This window comes from Periophthalmus magnuspinnatus, chromosome 10 (assembly GCF_009829125.3).
Source record: "Periophthalmus magnuspinnatus isolate fPerMag1 chromosome 10, fPerMag1.2.pri, whole genome shotgun sequence".
NCBI classification, from domain to species: Eukaryota; Metazoa; Chordata; class Actinopteri; order Gobiiformes; family Gobiidae; genus Periophthalmus; species Periophthalmus magnuspinnatus.
In genome coordinates this window covers 31,522,595-31,544,672 of record NC_047135.1, presented here as the reverse complement: position 1 = coordinate 31,544,672, position 22,078 = coordinate 31,522,595, and the positions used below count along the sequence as shown (strand labels likewise).

General features: G+C 38.3%; 2 protein-coding genes across 4 annotated transcripts in view; both read left to right on the top strand.

The window, feature by feature from the left end:
• Positions 1-3: 3 nt before the first annotated feature.
• Positions 4-11,144, top strand: si:rp71-46j2.7 (uncharacterized). Of its 3 annotated transcripts, none has more exons than XM_033974361.2 (16): positions 4-449; positions 795-903; positions 1,880-2,093; positions 2,310-2,452; positions 3,275-3,461; positions 3,580-3,635; positions 4,235-4,422; positions 4,775-4,885; positions 4,990-5,115; positions 6,698-6,796; positions 6,867-7,025; positions 8,275-8,851; positions 9,779-9,842; positions 10,154-10,329; positions 10,405-10,493; positions 10,580-11,144. In XM_033974361.2, exons 1-16 carry the CDS (start codon positions 261-263, stop codon positions 10,670-10,672), a joined length of 2,580 nt encoding a protein of 859 aa, XP_033830252.1. In that variant the 5' UTR covers positions 4-260; the 3' UTR covers positions 10,673-11,144. The 3 variants fall into 3 exon arrangements, with proteins under 3 accessions (XP_033830252.1, XP_055080836.1, XP_055080837.1); XM_055224861.1 differs by having other exon boundaries at positions 37-449; positions 2,325-2,452; XM_055224862.1 differs by lacking the exons at positions 1,880-2,093; positions 2,310-2,452 and having other exon boundaries at positions 37-449.
• Positions 11,145-11,620: 476 nt separating this feature from the next.
• mrpl11 (mitochondrial ribosomal protein L11) overlaps positions 11,621-22,078 on the top strand; it is a 36,826-nt gene continuing 26,368 nt past the window's right edge. Inside the window, exon 1 of the mRNA XM_033974505.2 lies at positions 11,621-11,707. The gene's annotated coding sequence lies outside the window, so the exon portion shown is untranslated. The remainder of the gene's footprint in view (positions 11,708-22,078) is intronic.

The window sequence follows — 22,078 nt, the reverse complement described above, 5'->3', positions numbered from 1 at the left end:
GTCACGATTCTGATAATTAAGAGCACACACCCGGGAAGTCCATGTCCCCAATCACCACAGCGAAAGTGGTTTAGCACTTTGATGAAGTTCTTGGCCTTTTCCGCCTTTTGATTACGCGCATATTCAAAGTGCTTCTTTTTTTAGATCATATTTTCGGTTTAGGATGAGACAGAACAATGGGCGCACTTTTGCATGCAAACCCCTCAGCTCAGTCTAAGCCTCGGCACGCCTGCAAAACAAGCCTCTCGTAGGAACTGAGGATGTATCTATGGCGCGTCTCCATCGCTGTAACACTTGGCTTGGTTTGGTATTTTTCAGACTGTGGCCGCGTTATTGCGCAGTACTTTTTATGCTTTCTTTTCTGTTTTACTACTCCTCTGGTTTGGGGGAACGCTGGACGAGAGAGCAGCACCCAGACTGACGAGCACAGCCAGGAGAGAAGTCTTCTGGTAATGATTGTAATGATTACCCTTGTTGTTCTCAGCTGTTCTAATGGACGCTCTGCTGTTATCACTGAACTGGTCATGTGGTCTTAGCTTCTTTTATCTACCCTATAAACATGTGACACACTGTGATTACTACTTGTGGAGCAGGCAATGGTATGTCACCACAACATCAGGGTTTAATTATAGTTGGATAGCCTGGGGGTGTCTAAACTTTACAAATACTTAGGCTAAGTGTTGTCGTTATTATGAGTAGCCTGAGGTTGTAACTCCATCCACCCAGTGCAGGTGACAGGGAGTTCAACAAAAGCTTGTTTGTGATGTCTTCTCGTCATTTTTCTGTGTTTTCAGGAAACTATTGGGGAGCAGCTCTTTGGTGACTTGTCAGATGGAGCATGTGGCAGTAAACCAGAGCCACTGGAGTCCCAGTACCCACAAGTGAAAGGCTCTCTGCAGCAAGGTGAGGCATGTTTTTGCAAAATGGAAGAATGGCTTTAAGTTATGATGTTTTATAGATGGAAAAATGTAGTTTCTTTTATCTTCAAAGCCTTGGAATTGACCTTGTTTTATTGTGAATGTTCTTGGTCAGCATATAGGTAGTTTGTTGTTTTTACATGACACAAAAGAGTTTTGCATAGACACAGTTGTTGCCAGGGGTCATGTTACATGTGCAGCTATAGGAGGGACTTATTTGAAAGAATGTGAAAAAACAGATCCTATTGGTGGCTTGGGTTAGAGATGAGTTATGATTCTTGCTCTTCCTTTCTACCAGTTGTTTCTCATCTTCAGGTTTCATATCTATTTCATCTATCTAAAAAGAGTCATGCTCCTTTTTAGCTTCACGTAGGTGTATGCTATAAATATAATATACAATTACAGGGATATATGGAAATGGGTGTATTTTGCCCTATTATGCGGGGCCAGTTAATAACCACTACATTCAGCTTTTTTCCAACTGAGGAGCATTTCACTCAACAAAAAAAAATGTGAGCCTTCCCCATCATGCCTCAGAAATAATCTAATTAACTGATGACAAGTGAATAATCACCTTTTGAACAAAGATAAGTCATTCTTTTGATCATATCCTTGACCCTAATTCATATGTTGCATTGTGACACAAAACATTGTAACATCAAACAGCAAAAACCACTAGCAAATGTGTAGAAAAACCCCACCATTGTATTTTACTTGTTGTAGAAGTAATGAATCATTTAAATTGATGCTATAAAGTGCTTGCTTTGAATACCAGAGAGTTTGTTTTTTCTCAGACTTTTATTGGACATAATGTACAATATGTGTCTTTAACTCTTATGGGAATCTTATTCACACTTTTTGTGAAACGGTTTAAAGGCTTCAGTTCTTCTTTGGTTGATTTTCCCTGTAATTATGTGGGAGTTGAACATCTGATTGATGACTGACTTTGGCTGCTCCTTCAGTGTTTGAATGTGCCTACGCTCAGCTGGTTCTGCCATGGTACATTGTCCCAGAGCCGTGTGAAGACCAGCCTCTGCACCAGGTGCTAAGTAGGGAGTTTGACTTTGTCATCGATCGCATCATTGACCGAGCCAAAGACTTTGATGTGTCCCAGGCAGTTGTGGGTTCAATCCGCATTCTGACCCAGCACTTGCACAACGCTAAGCAGAGTGACAGGTGAGGCTCTCTTATTCTATGTGCAACCTGTTACATGCACCCTTTGCTCTCATTAAGTTTACTGCAAGAAGTCACAATACCTTTTATAGACATGACCTTCAGTGCTCCCCTGTTGGTGGCTCTATAGAAAACACTCACACAATTAAGAGTAAATGCAATATGTTGTATGTAGTGATGTATGGTACACTAAAGAAAACTTGTGCTGTTTCTGTAAAGAGAGCTCTTGTTCAGCTCCAGAGCAGAGGAGGTTGCAGTCCTACGAGAGTTTTCTGATGCACTTGTTCGTAACCTTTTTCCCAAGAGCCTCTGGGGCCATGAAGTCAACCATTGTGCCTTAAATGAGATTGTTGCTTTAAAGGGTAAGAAACCATTACATTTCCCCTTTTGCTGTAACACAGAAGCTTACACAAGGCCTAAGACTCTGTGACAACGTTTACTTGATAATCCCTTGTTGTCAATGCCATTACACAGCTTAGGTCAAGACTGTGTGCTCTACAGGAGGCTTTCTACTATCACTTTAAAATTCACCTCAAAACACCATAGTGCATTTCTCAAAGATGGATGTTACAATCTATTATTAAATATGTCTAAACTGTTATATACTATAATTTTTCCATTTATCTTTGTTTGAAAATGTGATCTTCTGCAAATGGCCCTTTGATTGATGGCATCAGAAAGGCACTCATTCCTCTAGTTGTATTTTAGGCTCACCTCACTACTGCATTTGGCAGATCTCCAGCACTCAATCATTTAAAAAATACATCTAGCCTGTGTTAAAAGTGCATGAACTGTATGTTTTCAGATCAGTCCAGAGCCAACAGAAAACTTTAGGGCAGCTTTATAACACCTGCTGTTAGCTGTATGGGCACTGCTGAACTTTGTGATCTCTAGCCATTGAAAACCTTAGGCAATTCTTATGAAAAGGTCTTGTTTCTTATGTGTGATGTTATTTTCATTTCCCTTGTACACAAATATTTAAGAAGGAACTGAAACATTGAGCTTGACATTTTTGTCTTTAACCACAACAATCTGTTCCCATGCGCAGTAGCTTGTTTTAAAATGTCAAATTATATTAACATGCACTAAATAACTTTAAATCAGTTTTGGATTTAGATGAAGGTTACTTTTAGCTGTTTCACTAAATCCTACTTTTCATGAGTTGTATATTTGTTTTCCCTCAGGGTTGGGTCTACTGGTGTCATGGCTCTCTGACCCAGACAACCTAAACCATCTGGTGGTTAGCCAGTTGGACAGTGCGTCCCCCAAAGGTTCCGTGTATGAACCGCATGGATTGGACCCAGACCAAACCTCTCTGATGTCTCAGGACTATGAGGCCGATGTGGAGCACGAGGGAGAGGGCAGTGAAGTGTGAGTGTCATCTTCTGCATCCCACTGATCTGCCCCACTCAGGGCATCCACTGTAACTGCCTCCTTCTGTGTTTGAAATTGGAACTGACGGCGGGATTGTGTGGTTTGGGTTTTCTAGGAGCCTGGAAGGAATAGGACTTGAGTCCTGTAATGGCATCAAAGGCAAAAAGAGAGGTTAGTCTGTTTAAAGGTTTTAATCTGCTGTATTAAAAAAAAAAAAATACAGCTTCCAAATTAGTTTTCCTTTTCCTAATGTTTTCTTTGTGGGCAAGATGACTCTAAATGTAATAGTCACAATCAGATTCAAAGGCCTGGATCTAAGATTTTCTTTTTTTTCTTTTTGTATTCTTTTTGTATTCTTTTTGTAATTTTCTTTTGTCTTTGTTGTAATAGAAAGGATGACAGATGTAACAAGGTTCATGTTGTTGTGAGCTATGCGTTTGTTAGTTTTGATGTATATTTTGTTGAATATGGACTTCAGAATCAGAATTCTTTTATTGGCATCGTTTGTGAACACAATTCACAAACTAGAAATGAGTGACTTGGATGAGCTTGTCCTGATGCCTGAATACACAAATAACTGCTTAGAAACAAAACAGTCATCAACTTCATAGCCCTTCATGTGTACCCTTTTACTGTGTACACAATAACTTAGCTTTGGCTATTGGCATAACCCTGGTAATATAACACATTTTAATTAAGTCTGTTTGTGGTACAGCAACATTGTAAAAACATTATTGGCGCCCATTCATGTGACTTTGTCTTTTTTTAAGACAAATTAAGAAAAGGATGGAACAGATTTGTGGACAAGATGAAGTTAAAAAGGGTCAAAAAGAAGAGGATGAAGCAAATGGAGCATGAGCTGGTGAGGAGGATCATGGCGATTCAGGGCGACGTGTCCAATGAAGAAGATGTGAGCAGCCGAGAGGGCTCTGTCCACAGCCAGCAGGACTCCGACAGGGTGAGGCAGCACGCTAGGCCTGTCACGATAAATACTGTATCAACTTATTGTTTAGTATATGTTAGATGGAACACTGGGGTCAGTATTTATTGTGGGTACTTTTTCTTTCTTAGTACTAGTCTGAAACTTTTATTTTTTTTTTCCTGGGGATAATAATTCTACTTTAAGGTTTTTGTGTCAGTGGCATAAATTTGCTTAAATATTGTCATTTATTGTCTCTTTTTTCTTCGGCAATATATATATCATACTTCAAAATGTGTTATTGTGACAGGCCTACAGCATTTCCTGTAAATAAGGTGAATATTTGTGAAGTTAGACACATTCAAACCTGCTTGTGGCCAAACACAATTAGGAGGACAGTGATCTGGAAAACTACCTGACAAGTGTCCGAGAAGATATGATGGAATTCAAGCTGTCGTATGAGATGTGGCGCGCTGGCCAGTGGGCTGTCAGCATCCCTCAGGTGAGTTATAAATATAATCGCTGCTGTGCTCTCTCCAGGAGGCTTGTCACATGTCTTCTGCTGTCCTTGAATTTGTTGTTAATGTTGACGTTCATGTGTTGTAGGCTGATGTTGAGAATGAGGAGATCATCTTCACAGTTCATTTGGAGGAAAAGGGCAGCCCTGAGAATCTGCAGTGGGACATCCGAAAGTCTTACCATGACGTCATACACTTCTACAACAGATGGCAGGTTAGACGCCTGATTATAATGCACTGGAGTGAATGTGAGTTGTTATTTGTCCGTCCCTACCTCAAACAGATCTAGGTTATTCAGAGAGTCATAACCATCCATTGGATATAAAATCTATTTTTTCCATTATAAGGAATTTCATTAAGCACAGACTAATCAGTTATATCAACTATCAAATTGAATATTGATCCGTACCTAAAATGGTAAATGGTCACATTTTTATATAGCACTTTTCCATCTTCAAGGCACAATAAGCACTTTATATACATTCATACAGCAATGTACGCAGACACTGGGAGTGTGGTGGGTTAAGTGTCTTGCCCAAGTACACAATGACGGCATTCAGCTGGAATCGCGTCCCAACCTGTGGGTCAGTGAATCTGACCAATGATGTTTATGTCGAGAGCGGGATTTGAACCGCCAACCTGCGGCTCGGTTTAGAGCAGCTGAGTTGGTAGAGTGCTTCTCCACTATTTCCTTTACTTGTGGCTTGTTCATAGCACTAGTCACGATCAGACCTTTTCTTTTTGTAAAATGTCTTCATTAAAGTCAGGCTTCTGTGTAAATGGGAAATGGGGTGAGGTTCCCCCAGAGCCTCCTGCTGCCAGTGATGGAGGTACAGTGTCAGGCAGCTGATTAAAACTTTTATCTGTCTCCATGGATGTGATAGGGCAGCTGCCAGTTGTCTGCAAACTGCAGTGATGGAGAGCCGAACACCACATAGGCCGATAACACCAGCTGGGTCTAAAACTTTCTTTATTTTATTGTTAGGAGATTTTTGGAAAATGTTTCCATGAAATGAAAATGTTGTCAGTTTATGTATAAACTTAAATGTGTCAGTTTATACAACAACAGAAATAGTTTTGCACTTTTTTTTTTGCACTTTTTGCACTTTGTCTAATCTACATCATTTATTTATTCACCAATCTTTCTCGAATATGCTCAAATGAAAAAAATCTGACAAAATTATGAAATATTGTATGTGTCGATAATGACCAGTGTGGATGGAGGAGAAGGATTATATCTGGGAGAAAGAGCTGACATTCACCATAAGACTAAATGAGAGAAAAGACAGATTTCTAATTGAGCTTTTGCCAGAGGCCCATAGAAATCAAACTTGGTCCATATGTTCTCTACCCTTGGTCCATATGTTCTCCACTCTTGTGCTGCAATATCAAGTGTAAGCAATAATTGGAAAAATGCTTGCTGCTTTAGCTTCAACATTTTTAATTTAAAGACCAAGCGCACATTTTCCTTGTGCGTCATGAGGCTAATATGTCCATGTTTTTATGCTAACAAATGACAGAATTAAAAGGAATCCTTTTCTTGTTTAAATCCCTTTTCATTTTTCTATTTTCCATTTAAAATAAGAAGGAATTTAATTAGTGTCTTTTCTGAGAAGCTAAAAATATATATATAATTCGAAAGGAACTAGTGAATAAGAATTGACAACAGAACACTGATCTAATTTAAAATGCTGCATATGTGAACACACTTTTATTTTTTTCCTTTTTACATTTGGAAGTTTAATTAGTTTAAATAATTGTATGCTTTCTTTTTTTTTATTTTTATACATTTCCAGGACTCAAGCAGTCTACCCACCATCTTAATTCTAGAGGAAAACCAAGAAATGGATGAAGTTAAGGAAGAAACCCGACTATCAGTGGAGCACTTTCTGCAAGTGAATACAGCTTTTATACTGTATAATCTAAAATTTAACCTCTTCACTCAGTACTATTTTGGTTTTATAGGAAGTGGTTTCTGATGAAATAATTGGCCACTCTCAACCAGTGTTCCAGTTTCTGTGTCCACTTGATAAATTGCTTAATGAGGAGGTACATTATGGAGGAGTGTGGGGTCTTCTCAGTGGCTTGGCATACTTCCTGACACCTGGGCAAGAAGAAGAGGAGGTAAAATCACACAAATGTTTGTCGAACACCAGCTGCTTTCCTCTACCTGCACTGTGGGGAAGTGGGATTCTGTAGATATATGCTGCCCCTTTAATTTAATGATAAAATTTGCAACATGACTTGAGCAATAACAAGTCCAGCCAAGTCAAATCCAGCCAATTCGGTGATGTTATAAAAGGTTCGAGTGTTTCTCAAATACCACTTAAAGGTCCTATATTACACAAAACTGACTCTTGTGAGCTTTAAGTCATGTTAATTTGTTGTTACCTCATCAAAAACAGACCTGGAGTTGTTTTGTTCCGTTCACACATTTGAGTAATCCTTTATTATTATTAGTCTATCTACGTCGCCAAAGCTCAAAATGCTCTACTCCACCTTGTGATGTCATGAAGTGGCAGTTTTCAAGTTAACAGCTACCTTTTTACCTTTTAGATTAGTAGAGCTAGGCAAATCCAGAGCTGAAATCATCCAAATGATTCTAGTGAAGGTGTATGGTGTTTAAAAACACAGTGGAGCACTTCCTGTATTACCACATGACATCGCAAGGTAGAACAGAGTGTTTTCTGTTTGAGAGAAGAACTCAGCCTAAGTATGCAGGATTTGTGAATGAAACAACATAACAGATCAGACAATGGTATAATATAGGCCCTTTAAATAAAAATGCAAAAACGACCTATTTAAAGCTACATTACCTGGTTTTTCCATCACAAATGGAAAAAGTAGGTATTCAAATTTAAACAAGTAGTTCTTGGCTCTCACTTACCTTTTGGCACATCTGCAGTATTTACATACATGAGTTTTTGGATATGGCCACAGCTTTAGAACAGCTTTTTCAGGCTGCAAAGTGTAGTGGAGTGGACCTTCAGCACTCAATTCAAGCTCAGCAATCAATAAAACATTTAACAATGAGATGCAGACAGCCCGCAGCTGTCAGGTTTTTTTTTTCACAAAGTGGAGCAATTACATTAAACTCTGTGCAGGGGAAACAAAATTTACTTTAACTTTCATTCAAAATAAACATTGGCTTGGTTGTTATATACAGCCAAAGACTGTCACCATTTGGAAAATCATTGTAATTCTTCTCATGCTTGACTTCTTGTACTTGGAATAGTAAGGACAGATTTATGAGTATTTCTGTCCTCATTCCACTAAAAGTAGCAATGCTACAATATTATACAATTCACTTATGTGAACTGAAAAGAAATCTTTTCAGCTGTAATCGTTGTAACCTACAATCTTTTCTTTACAGATGGGTAGCCAACAAAATGAATTCCCCAAAGAGGTCACAATGTCACAATCCAAATCAAAGTCTCCTCCAGACAGTCCGAGCATTTCATCTGAAAGCGATAGCTCGAGCCCTGCCATACCTACTATTATTATCTCCCCTTGTGACACTCCTGAAGAGCCACCTAAAGAGAATGAAGCAGAAAATGAGTCGCCGTCTGCCACCACCTCTGCCCAAGACAGAACAGAGGACTCTGATAATCCTATTACCTCTCACTTTAAAATGCTGTTTAAAGGATTGAGCCGCTCCAAGTCACAGGAGTCGCTATCCCAAAAGAAAATCTTTGATGACGAGGAGCAGTGCAGTCAGAATGGAGAGGCTGAGACTGCAGAGGAGACTTCCACTCAGCATTCAGTCTTTACACGATCAAATAAAAAGGAGAAAATAAGTTTCAAAGTGTCTAATGGGCCAAGCAAGACTAAAACAAAAGACCAGGGAACCTTACCAAGAGGAGAAGATTCCCCCGGTCAGAAAGGTCAAGCCAACTGGGAACAGCAGGAGACCACCAAAGTCATTTTTGATCTGCTCAAAGAGATCTCTGGTCAGTGACAATTTTCACCTATATGTAATTAGTATGGGTATTTTCATGGCCGATTCCCATTGTTTAGAATCCAGAGAAACTGATCCCCGATAAGCTCCTCAAATTATATCATTTAAATTTGCTACAAACTCACCCACAGCCCTTTTAAATCTATAAGAGAGTTCTGTATTCTTTGTGCAGTAATCTCTTTGCACTAAAATTTTCAAATAAACCTTTATGGATCTGCAAAAGAAATTAAATCCATGTGAAAAACAAGAAAAACAAAAAAGTAAGCTTCTATGTGTATTAAAAGTCCTTATACCGAAAAATTCACCTTATTTATTGAATGACCCTCGTACCAAACTGTTTCTACATACTTATCTTTGTAATCATAAGAGGCCAAACCAACTTCCTGTTACCATTGGAAGATTATTCAGCTATAGTACACTGAAATGAACTTGATGATTTGACAAGAAAAAATAATTATAATGCTATTTTTGTATACCAGTGTAGTGTACTTTTTAAAATGTCTAACTCTAACATTGGATTACTTGGAAGAGTTATGTTATAGTGAATGCTCATTTTTATTTAATGGCACTTTTTGAAGGTGAAATGTCTCCTGGGTGCGTTCATGTGTTTTGTTTCAAACCCAGTGAGATTGACAGATGAAAGCTTCCAAATTTTGTGCTCAGAAAATCAAACTGAAGAACAAACAGATGCTATAGAAGCCTAATTGCAGCGCTATGTTTGTTGAGAAGTGTGTCATGTGTGAAGGGAATCATTGCAGCCTCTGTCAGCCTCGCTTTTATGTTTACTCTGACATTTGCTCTCATAAATAGCTCTGTGTGAAGGGTAATCTGTTCATTGAGGTACACTGCTGCATCACAATTCACTTTAGGCCCTGCTCACTGTATCGCCTCCAGAAATAATGTGGCTTTGTTTCAACAGGAAACTCCATCCTATTAAACATATTTGATGCTATCCTGAAACCCGTCATGCCAATTTTGAAAAAGTAAGTAATTTTTGTTTGGTTTTTTTTTTCCTTTGTTTGTGGGAGGAATCATGGACATAATCAAGTGGCTTCCTATAATAACCAGAAGTTAAAAAATCTGCTCCCACCTTTGGTATAAAAATAACTTGCCAACATTTTTAATGATTATTGTCTTTCATAAATATTTTGTGGACAGCCATATTGTAGGGTGATTTTATAGCAGTGCGAGTGGAGTACATATGAATCCACAATGGTGATGCATTAATTCATTGCGGTTCCCTGACTCTATAATGTGAGTGTTTTTTGTGTGGGTGTATTTTTCGCCTCCACAGAAAAATAAACTCCTTCTTGAACAAAATGAACCCGACCGAAGCACAGATGGCGGTATATATCGACACGCTTCGTGCCAAACTGTGGCCATCCAGTCCTGCAGCTCCAAGTGCTCCTCGCACAGAAGAAGAGAAAAACGAGACCCGAGAGCGAGCGCACAGCCTCATCAATGCTAAATGTTAGCAGTAGCTCCTTTCATACAATTATCTTTAAATGTCCATCATCTGAAATGTTAATATTCTTATTCTTTCAGATTCAAATGTTCTTGTGCTAAAGAAGACCGATATGGAGACAGTGTTTAATATTTTTCAGGACAGCGAAGCCAATAAAACATTGGTTTATGTAAGTACAGGGCAACAGTTCTACATAATGTTTGTTTTTGAATTCTCTGTAATAAAACTGCTCTGTTTTTCATGGCCTGTTGATAGATGCTCCTGTCTTTCCTATTGCGGGAGTTTTTACCAAATGAACACTGCCTTAATGTGAGTACTGCTGCTCTCCAAAAAGTGACCAATAACTGACCTATGGATTACTGATTTTAAATTATGTATAATAGGTTTTAAATGCATTTTTTATAATTCTAGTGTTGTTTTTTTGTTTTTACCTCAAATCCAAAAATCATGCTGTGAATGTCTTTACTTTTTTACTGCACATATTTTTTTTTATAAAAACTTATATTTTGTCACTATGAACATGCTTAATCTGTGAAAAAGTGGATACTATCACGTGCCATGATTTCTAAACTCAGGGTAGTTCAACCGGATTTATGTCTCATTGAAGAACATCTTTTCACATCAATTTGCTAAAATAATTTGGTCACTAGTGCACTTTCTTGTTACTGTTTATTTTGATTTACATTTTATCAAGTACCAAATCACTTGATCATCACTTCATAGAAGAGACTGAATCATCAGAAGACACATGAATGTTATATTATGTTGCAATGTAAATTTATACATTCCAAATAAATGTTAAGTAAAAACACAGGGTAAATGGGACTTTTTATTATGTATTTTCAAGTTGTAAGGGCTTCAGAAATAAAATGGCAATGGTAAATGGTTAATGTCACATTTTTATATACCACTTTTCCACCTGCTGGGCACTCAAAGCACATGAGCTACACCAGATATAACTAAGCTGAACTGTGCGTAACGAAAACCCCTTCTTCTGAACCACCAGATGCTGGGCTGTATCAATAAAATCTTTATTCACTGAAGGTGTCATTTATTTTCCCATTGAAAGACTTTAGCTGCTTAGCTGAGGAAAAAATGACCTTGACTGCTCTTTGTATTGACCAACCATGAACTATAACCTACACAATGACTATTCTGATGAGTCAATGACTATATTTAGGACCAAGAAATAATTGTTACGTTTTTGTTTTTTGTTTTGTTTTTTGGAGATAAATTACTTTTAAATAACCTAAGAGTACCCTTTGAGCGTGAAACTCCTCCGCGCCAGCAGGGGGCGCTTAGGAGACCAGCGCCTGTATCCAACATGTCTGCGCCCTGAGACAGCAGACGGCGGCGTGAAGGTTTAAGACGTCAAACAAACAGGTAAAACAGGCATTTAGTGGACTTAAGTGATGCAGTGTTTCGTCTGTCACAAAGTTATTACATCTGTTTGATGGCAGCTCTCTGTTTTTACCGGTGCGAAGCTGCGGCTGTGCGCTGCTCAATGTGACTGTGGTCAGTGGCTCTACTGGCCCCATGCTATTGTGTCTTTACATCAGTCAAGTTTACAGTTAACGTCTTGAGACTTGGTTGGTTACTCCTTGGTTGGCCTTAAAAAGACATAATAGCTCGGTATATTGAGTTTACCTAAAAAAGCAGAGATCTTTACCTTGTCCTTATTTCACCCTGCTTTGTGTAGCCTACAGTTTTATTTTCACACAGCCAGGGTTATGCAGCAGATTTATTCCACAGGGAGGAGGCATATCTGGACCTTGAGTCGGGGTGAATCAAATACGTGTCTAGACTGATTTAATGAAACATGTTTGCAACTGTCAGATTAAAATATTGACATGTTTGGTACAGGCTACAGTGCTGCAGGTAAAAACAAGTTCAGGTGTATCATAAAATATTTGAGCAGAAACTGTTCAGCTTTAGATTATCCCACTAAAGCCGCCTCTTTTTCAGGAGCTCAAGGGGCTTGAAAAAGACTAAATCTACCAGAGCTGTAGTGAAGCCCTGAAAAAGGCAAGGCAAGTTTATTCGTATAGCACATAAACTCGCAACACAACAAATCAAAACATAAATAATCACAAATATTCATTATAAAATATTAAAAATAATAATATTAAAAGAGAAGAGTGCAGAATAAAAACCTTTCAGTCATATGCATGGCTAAACAGAACTGTTTTGAGCCTGGATTTAAACATTCTTAAAGTAGAGTCACATCTTCAGATAGACTGTTCCAGGTTGTGAGTGTGAGATGGTACATATTGCACAAAATCACTGTTGAAGAACCCCAAGGAGAACTCGCATCCACCAAAAACAGCGATAGTTCCTTCTCCTCACTGCTCCTTACTCTTCTTCGGTCCTTATTGGTTCATATTGTTGACCCCTTGATGTAGGCCTGATTTCAGATGCAGCCCCAGTGTTTCATCATCATGCCCATGGCTCAGGATCCATGCAATTTATTATTACAATCTTAAATAGGCTATGTGATCCCTAGAAAAGAAGGCAGCTTCATATTTAAGGTGCACTGTACTGCACTGTGGAACATTTCAGGCAAACCAAGCAATGACATCTCCATAGATCAAGAAGTAGGCGGTGTACTCCCTCACTAGAAAAGTTATTTATAAAGTTATTATTATTAGAACTTTCCAGGCCCTAGCGGTGCCCAAAGTAGAAGTAGGGCTTATGGGCACAATTTCCACTTTAACCCTAATTAGGCTTGTCAGGAGGTGCTAAGATTTGGAAGGAGTATCTAGTATTTTGATTAAATTTAGCTCTAAAAAGACAGCAAAAAGATGAGGATTGCATCTCCTTTACATATTGTGTTGACAATTTACATGTAATATCCGTATGTATTTTCAATTTTCACTTTTTTTTGGTATCCAAGATCTGCTTAAAAGTCTTATCATTTTTCTTGTGTATCTTTAATTGGAGGCATCATTAATTGCATCTTAAAACTTAATCCCCCCGTGACGGTCCATAAGATGAAAGCTGCATCGAAACCTTTAATGTCATTTTGCTGCTTTCGAATTTTGCCTCGTTTTTATTTTTATTCACGTCTTTGCGTTCCTCTTGGGTTGGTCCTACGTTGTTGCGGTTTGTTGTAGATTTATTCCCACGGCTGGCAGTTTGTAACATTTTCTGTCGTGCCATTCAAAGTGATGGGGAGAGAGGGAAATGTAAATCACACAAGCCAGTAAAGAAAACTGCCTCACTGGGACTTGATCACAGGCAGTGGAGGGATAATGCATGCAGCGACCAACGCCCATCGCTCTTCACACAAACTCTGGATTGAACTACGCATGGTGGCTGCTGTGATGGGCATTTCAAAGTGGAACCCATCTGCTCCGCCATCTAATCATATTTGTTTTGCTTTGTCATTTCAGCCTAGGCATCACATGACAATCAATATAAGACACCTAAATCATTAAGTCGTCACAAAGTTATGATATGGTTCAAGTTTAACCGTTTTGCTAATGGTGGGTTGCTTTTATCTTCCAGTAATGAATGGTATGTTTCATTTTTTCCCCTTTGGCTAATCTTGTTGTGGCTTCTCATTTAGCTTAAGCTTAGAATCAATATTTTGTAGGCACAGGGTATTAGGCCTTAATGTGTATACGTTCTGGCTCTGATGGGTGGTTTTTGGGTGTATCATAGGAATGGCAAGCACTCACCCGTCACGCATATCAAGGTTGTAGGAGAACGTTGCTGTTTTCAGACTTTGAAATGGCTGCATTTGTTATTACTTATAGAAAAATTCAAATACCACCTAAGTTGAACTGTCACCATAACTTATTGTTCAATAAATGGAAGCTGGAACGATATATTTTGGGGCTTAATGTACAATTTATTTGCAAAAGTGGGGTAATTTTTATGTTTTTATTTAATAAAGTAAGAGTTGAGCTATAGAGGGTAAATTAAATCACTTTTATGGCTAATTATTCGTTCATTCTGCTATTTATGTGTTGCAGCTCAGGCCTTTTGATGATAACGTCTATTTAAAGTAGTTTCAATATTACTGTTTGTCGCAATATTTTTGTGTAGCGATATATCGTTATTCTGAAAGGTCTACTAAGTTCATATGTTTATTGTGTCCTAAATAAAGTTATTAGTTTGCCTGTCAGATAATGAGTCTTAATACCGGTATGTCCTCCCATTGTGTGACCTTGTATCAAGAGTCCTCCTGGGACACCTGTCTACCTCCTGTGCAAAGACATATGCAAATGAATTGGTGAATCTAATTTACATATAGTGGTTGTAGTGAGAGAGTATGTTTCACTTCCAAGACAGTGGACATAAGCTCCAACCAGCATGTAACAGGAGAACGCTGCAAGGAGAAAGGGACAAAATGCAAATGTGATCTGCCGTTAATTCTGCGAAAATTAAATGGTTGTCAATATTGTGATAAACTATATTTTGTCTGTCTATAACTGAGTCAGTCTAAACCATCTACGCTTACGACGTCTGAACCAGGATTATAACAAGGCTGATGAAATGTAGTACATTTTTAATGTGTAAAAAGTCTCCAACATCCCAGTATATGTATTCTGTTTTTTCATTTCAAAATGTTATCCTCCTAAAAAGTCTCTTTAGAAATTTTGGATATATTGTAAACCATGAAAAAACATGAACAAATGGAGCCAAAAGTGAGCGCACATCGACCCCAATCAAAGAAAAGTCATAAATAAGTAACAACCTAAAAATAAAGTAGTCCTATTTGATAACGAAATGACCATTTTATTGTACCTTAGACTTTAACAAGTGAGATATAAAATCAATAATTGATTCAGGGTGAAATATCTGCTCTGTTCAATGGGAAAGACGCGTAGGCACGTATTTATTTTCATAGTACTGTGAAAAGATCATTGACCAGGTACTTATTGATACTATTACTATTACTACTGCCGCCACTTTCACCACCATCACCACCGCTACCACTACCGCCGCTACCACCACCACTACCACCATCACCACCACCCCTACCACCACCACTACATCACCACCGCTACCACTACCACCGCTACCACCATCACTATCACTACCACTACCACTGCTACCACCATCACTATCACTACCACCACCATCACCACTACTACCACCACTATCACCACCACCATCACCACCACTACCACCACCATCACAACCATCACCACCACCATCACCACCGCTACCACTACCACCATCACTATCACTACCACCACCATCACCACAGCTACCACTACTTCCACCGCCACTACCACCACCACCATTACTACCACCACCATTACCACCTGTCTCCTATCATGATAGGCCTAACTACTACTACCACTAGACTACAGTAATACTACACTACACTAATACTAGTACTACATTAATACTAATACTACAGCTACACTACACTAATATTAATACTACATCAGAGTAACACAAATACTGCAACTAAACTACCCTAATACTACACTAGTACTACACTGCACAAATACTACACTAATACTAATACTGCACTAGACAAATACTAATACTACATTAATACTAATACTACACCAATACTACACTACACTAATACTAATAATATACTAATACTGCATTAAAATGAACACGGATGCTACACTAATGCTAATACTATACTAATACAATACTATATTATTACTATACTAATACTACACTACACTAATACTTTACGTATACTATACTAATACTACACTATAAACTACAAACTGTTCATCTTGGTCAAAGGTATATGACCACATTAAACTACTACTATTCTAAATAACATTACATATATTCTTCAGTTAATATTATGAAATGGAGATAGTAAATAAGATCTGCAGATCCTTTGAATTCACTGTGTGGAACAGTTTGCTCTCATTGTGGTATTGTAATTGCTGTAAAGCTTTTCCCATAATATTAATAAATGCGTTTTAGTATCAGGGCAAGACTAATCCATAGAATGTGAATGTCATTAGCGGTGACATCCAGCCCATTAAAACGTTTAATTATCCCTGTCAAGTTACAACTGCATTTCATTTTGCTCCTATCTGTTTTTATTTCAGAAAGTTGGCAAGATGTGATTTTTGAGTTATAATGATTTTAGACTCAAATGATAGCCTGTCAGTCAAATCCCAGATCCCATCCGCTGGTGCGTTCACTAAAATTAAAGTAACATGTAGTCCAGCTTTACTCTGCTACCCTTGTTTCTATATTGTGTATTAGGGGAGATTAAAGAGGCTGCTGGCTGTAAAAGGGTGACACCACTGTCTTGAGGGATCGTTCAGAGTCTTTTGGAGTACTTGGTTTTATTTGACTGGCCTTTAGCACTTGGCATCCAGCAATCAATAGCTCTAGAGATTGAAGGCATGAATACTAATGCAGCAGAACAGCTTTGGCATGAGTTATCTCTTCATTTTACTTGTGAATGACCTTTGCCCTAGTATTTTCTGAAGTATTTTTCGTTTCATTTTTGGGCTTTTCATTTCCAGGGTCAAAACAACAAAGTGCCTCATGTGAGTGGCACCGCGCATATGCTCTTGGCAAAATAAGCCTCTGCTTGTAACTAATGAAATAATAAGAAAAAGAAAAGTCACCATCAAAGCTAACCCAACCAGTGATTAAACCAACTGCAAAGCTCAGTGAAAATTAATTGAATAAAATAGCAACAGTATCCAAAACTCAGCACTAATTTGTATTCAGTGTAACGTTATTGTGATGCATGACTCTTGTTTTTTGGCCATATTCCATCGATTGTTCATTTATTTCTCTTGCCTTGTGACAGCAGGTGTATTCACGAAATTCAGGCAAATGATTAATTCCTCATTTCAAAGATTAAACGGTATGACTTGCTTAAAGGTACACCATATAACTTTTCTTGGTGAAGGGCTCAAAAAATAGCTTGGAAAAACATGTGTCTCCACTGATCTGACTTGAAACTTTACCTAGTGGCATCACCTGCTTATTTCCATACAGATACATATATTTAATCCCATACTTTGTAACATTCCAGGGAAAGCAATGACATTTCCTTGGAGGCAAGCGGGGGGCAGACCCACCACCAAGTTACACTGTGCACTTTTTATATCTATGGCAACAGAGAAGCCTGAAACTCTTGAATACCAATCTTTTGACAGGGGAAAAAAACACTGCGCCTATTGTGATTTGGATTGCTAATTGCTATGGCACTAGTCTCACTTTTCTTTTGGCTGGAGTTTTTGTATTGTTTCTATGGTCACGGTTTTTAGTCCCTCAATTATTATTAGAGTTGCTTCCTTGCACTGAGGGTCTGTCATTGCTCCTCTCAAGGTCTCCCTGCTCTTGTTTATTGTGCTGTTAGCATTACATTTTGTATATTCAAGGTCAAAGCCTGTTTACTATGTCAGGAATGGCAGTACAACTTTATGCTAAAGCGTGCAGATATCTGAAATCACTATTAAAATGTAGTCCCCCCACACCTCATCAGTGCCTAGGGACACTGGTCTGTCTCCTTCTCCAATACCTGTCTCCTCATTTGCTATGTATGTTTTACTATCTTGCAGAGGACATGCAAAAGACTTCCACGTGTAATTGGAGGCTTGGGTAGCTTAGTATTAATGCAAAAGTTGTCATTATCTCTTGATGGGCTAGCAAACGTACTGGAAAGCACAGTTGATTGGCAGATCTACTTTTAATATGGGAGAGATAAGAAATAATCGGTGTCAAGTCACTTTTTTCATACTAATTTCCTCACTGCCGACTGTCAGACTTGATCTATTATGTACATGGGAACAAAGTGGCTTCTATGCTTAAGACTGTGCACAGACAGACTACTACAGTATCACTTTATTAAGCCTCAACAAGAGGAAGGGTTTATCAAATAATGGATCAGAAATCTCAAGTAGAAAGTTTGTTGAATAAATTTATTATATCGGGAAAAATCACTGTAATTACCATTGGGAACTCCGGGCTCAAATGTACCGTGTAATCGCGATAACAGGAGGGAGTAGCGCTAGCAAATTATACACGTTAACCAGTGATGAACAGAGGACTTCTAACTGTTCAGTTTGTTTGATTTTCTGTCTATAGGTTGATTTGATGGACAAAAGGGGATGAGAGAAAAGTGGTATGTGCTTATGTGCAGGGCAATGCGGCTGGCAGCTGTTCTTACTCACTAATTAGTCCTAAGGATACCATTTTTGTCATAATTCTCACATACACATTTGAAATTAAGGTTGGGGCTGCACAAGTAATTGAATTTTACTAGAAAATGTACCGGTAGTGTTTTTGATTAAGAGGTCGCTAATGCTCATGTCAATGTCAGTAAAAAACGTGCAGTTGGGAGCAGAGTTGAGGCTTTGGAAGAAGAAATTGTACTATTTTTTTGTGTTAAATGGGAAGGATTTCAAGCCTGTATTGATAATGTTTACAAAATAATATTGATAAAGATGTTCCTAATTCCATTTTAATCATACAAAAAATGTTATTCATTTTTCCTACTGTTCAGTCCTGACAGAAATTACACTACCGGTCAAAAGTTTGGACACACTCATTAAATTTTTCCTTTCTTTATATTTACTACTTTCTACATTTTATATACATATAGAAGACATCAAATACATGAAGTAAGATGTATGGAATTGTGTAGCAAAGAAGAAATGGTAAATAACTTAAATATTTTATCTTCAAATCCTCAGAGAATCCACTCTTCGCTTTGTCAAAGAATATTTAGTAGAGTTATTTAGCGTATTGTCTTTGCTACATATCTTGTTTCATATATTTGATGTCTTCCACTTGTATTTAAAATGTAGAAAGTAGTAAAAATAAAGAAGAAAACACTTTGAATGAGTGGGTGTGTACAAATGTTTGCCTGGTGTTGTCCCTGTTCAGAAGTCAAAGAAATGCACAACTTTAATAGCAAGTGTAGAGATGTTTTCCCCTTGATTACTGAGAAATAAGGCTTTAAAAAGTATAATTTTTTTTCCATAAGATGTTTTGAGCGACTCGTAGCACACTCAACAAAACCGTAACAAGTTGCCGCTTCCCTTGCAGCCGCAGTGCCTTTTCTTCTTCATTTTTCGCTTTTATTACAAATGACAGCAGAGAAATGGCAGGAAACCAGGGAGAGAGAGAGAAAAATGACAACAAAAGAGATATAAACCATGGCTGTCTGCTTCACGCTGCCCCCCTTAAAAGAGAAACTTTCTACCAGCTGCAAAATAACTACTCGCGCTATGCCTTCATGACACACAGGTGAGCATCTGTAGCTCTGCACACATCCACTCTCTATTATCTTAAATGTGCGGAGTTTAGCCCTCGTGGGATCAGATTCAGTGTTATAGTTTCTCCCGACGTAAAAGCCAAAACAAGAGCATTTATCTACACCACCTGCTGCTACTGGATTATCAGCAGACGATGATCCAACAGCAGAATTGATTTTAGAAGCCAAATGTTTTCTAGCCTTCCAATAAACACACCGAGCACAAGCCACATTCATCCCTATGTGGTAAAAGGAGACATGTGGTACGTAATAAAAGCCTTTGAATAGAACTAACAATGCAGGGCTCGGTGTAAACGGACTTGTTTATGGCTGCACAAATGTGATTTTTCTGATTGTGATAAGATTTGCAATGCATGTCAGGATTCCATTCACAGACAGAATTTTAAACAGCCAGATATGCTTGAGAAGATTAGCTCTCTTAGTTGTTTCAAACCTGGTAAGAAAGTTTTGTTTTTTGTGCCGAGAACATTGCATTCCCTGTTGGATCCTATGCTGTTTGATAATTGTGGGGTTTGTTGTTTTTTTTTGGGGGGGGGGGTTCCATCTACTTTTTTAATTTGATCAATTTTGCAGCCCCATTTTCAAATGACCTCACCTATTAACTTTGACAATTTTGCGTCTTATTGCTTTGCTCATAGTAATAAACAGGGCAGCAGTAAAATGTAGCAAGTGTGGACTAAATATATTTATGTAGTATTTATTTTGTTGTTGCCTTTTGAACCCGGAGCCCATAATTCAGTTGCAAAACATAATTATTCTTGTGTTGTTTCTCGTGACACAGGCGTCACAATTGCTGATGTATTGCGTTAACAGCTTGCGCGATTAATGCGTGAAGCCCAAGGTACAACTCTAATTTAAATTCTGAGCTCCCATCAATTCATTATGTCCTAACTTTCCTTATTACCTAGTGTTATGCTGGAAATTGCATGTTCTAGGAGGTTGTTAACATTGCGTTTAGGCTGGCTAGAGTTGAGGTAATTGTTGAAAATTAATGAGCAAAACAAGCCAACGTATTGAGTGTCCAAGAATAGATTTCTGTGTAAACTATGTGGCTGTTTAGTGCTATTTTGACAGCACCCCCTGGCCTGCTTAGTGTAGCCATCTTATCACTATGCAAATCATTACAATGAGTTTTATTGTTTATTTTATGTTACCGAGCAAACAACAAAATGGAGCTGCAAAAATGGTTTACAATTCAGTGAGAATAAGGAAAAACATTCATCTCGAGACACACTGTAAAAGAAAACCTAATGAAGCATCTCTGGACACAAACATTTCAAATTAGCCATTGTCACAACAGCAGAGTGCTTTTTCGAATGCTTTTTTCCCTCGTAATGTATTCTAGCCGTGCACCCGGCGTTGGCATTGGAAGAAGATTTGACTTGTCTTTTTCAGATGTAATTTGGCTGAGAGATGAAGACCCCGAGGCGGATGCGGAGTTACAAAGGTTATCCGACATGAACCGTCTCAGGTACGAGCGGAGCCCCACAGAGAAGTCAATTAGCATCCTGCCTTTATTTCATCAAACCGCTGTGTAAAAGACGGATAGACCTGGAATATGCCACTGTTTCCCCCTGGCGTACTGGTTTCATATGTCTGCACTGGGGCTTGCTGGGCGAGCATATTGTGAACACAGTGCTTCTCTTCAGTGTTTAATGTGGCGCTATACTCAGACACTTTTCCTCACCCTCTCCCATGGGTCAGTCTCCATCATGCTCGCCAAATAAACCAATCGAAGTTAAGTGTGAACCGTCAGAAGAAAAAGAAGGTGGTTACTCACGTTTTAAACATGGTGTAACAAGTGTGATGATTGGGAGCTAATAGGGCTGCAAGATTTATCCAACCAAAACAAACCTCTACAAAAATATAGGCAAAGTAAGGCAAGTTTGTGTACGAATTGTGCTATACAAATAAAGTAATTAAAAGTTCTTTACAGAAAAGAAATACATTAAAATCACTATACAACAAATCAAAACATAAATAATCATTATAAAACTAACATTAAAAGAGAAGAGTGTAGAATAAAAACCTTTCAGTCATATGCACAGCTAAACAGAACCATTTTGAGCCTGGATTTAAACATTGTGAAGTAGAGACCTGTCTCACATCTTCAGGAAGACTGTTCCAGAGCTGCTTTAAAGTCTATTCCCTGAGCTATAGGAAGCCAGTGCAGAGAACTGAGCACAGGACTTATGTGCTCGCTCTTCCTGGTTCTAGTCAGGACCTGAGCAGCAGCGTTCTGGATGTGCTGCAGCTGTCTTAATGCTCGTTACTGAAATGAATGCGATTGTTTGCATTAGTTTAGCAGTTAGTTTAGCATATTTTAGTCTTTTCTCAAATATGAATGCTCCTAGACATGAATCCCACTCGTAAATCCAATCACAATTTCAATGTGAGAAAAACTGCATAGATAGTTTCATTTCAGTTCATGTTTTCTAAGGTCTTAAAGTGTGACATTATTTTTTTGGCATATTGCCCACCCCTTGTCTGCACTATTTATTTTGGAGTTTGAAAACCACAGC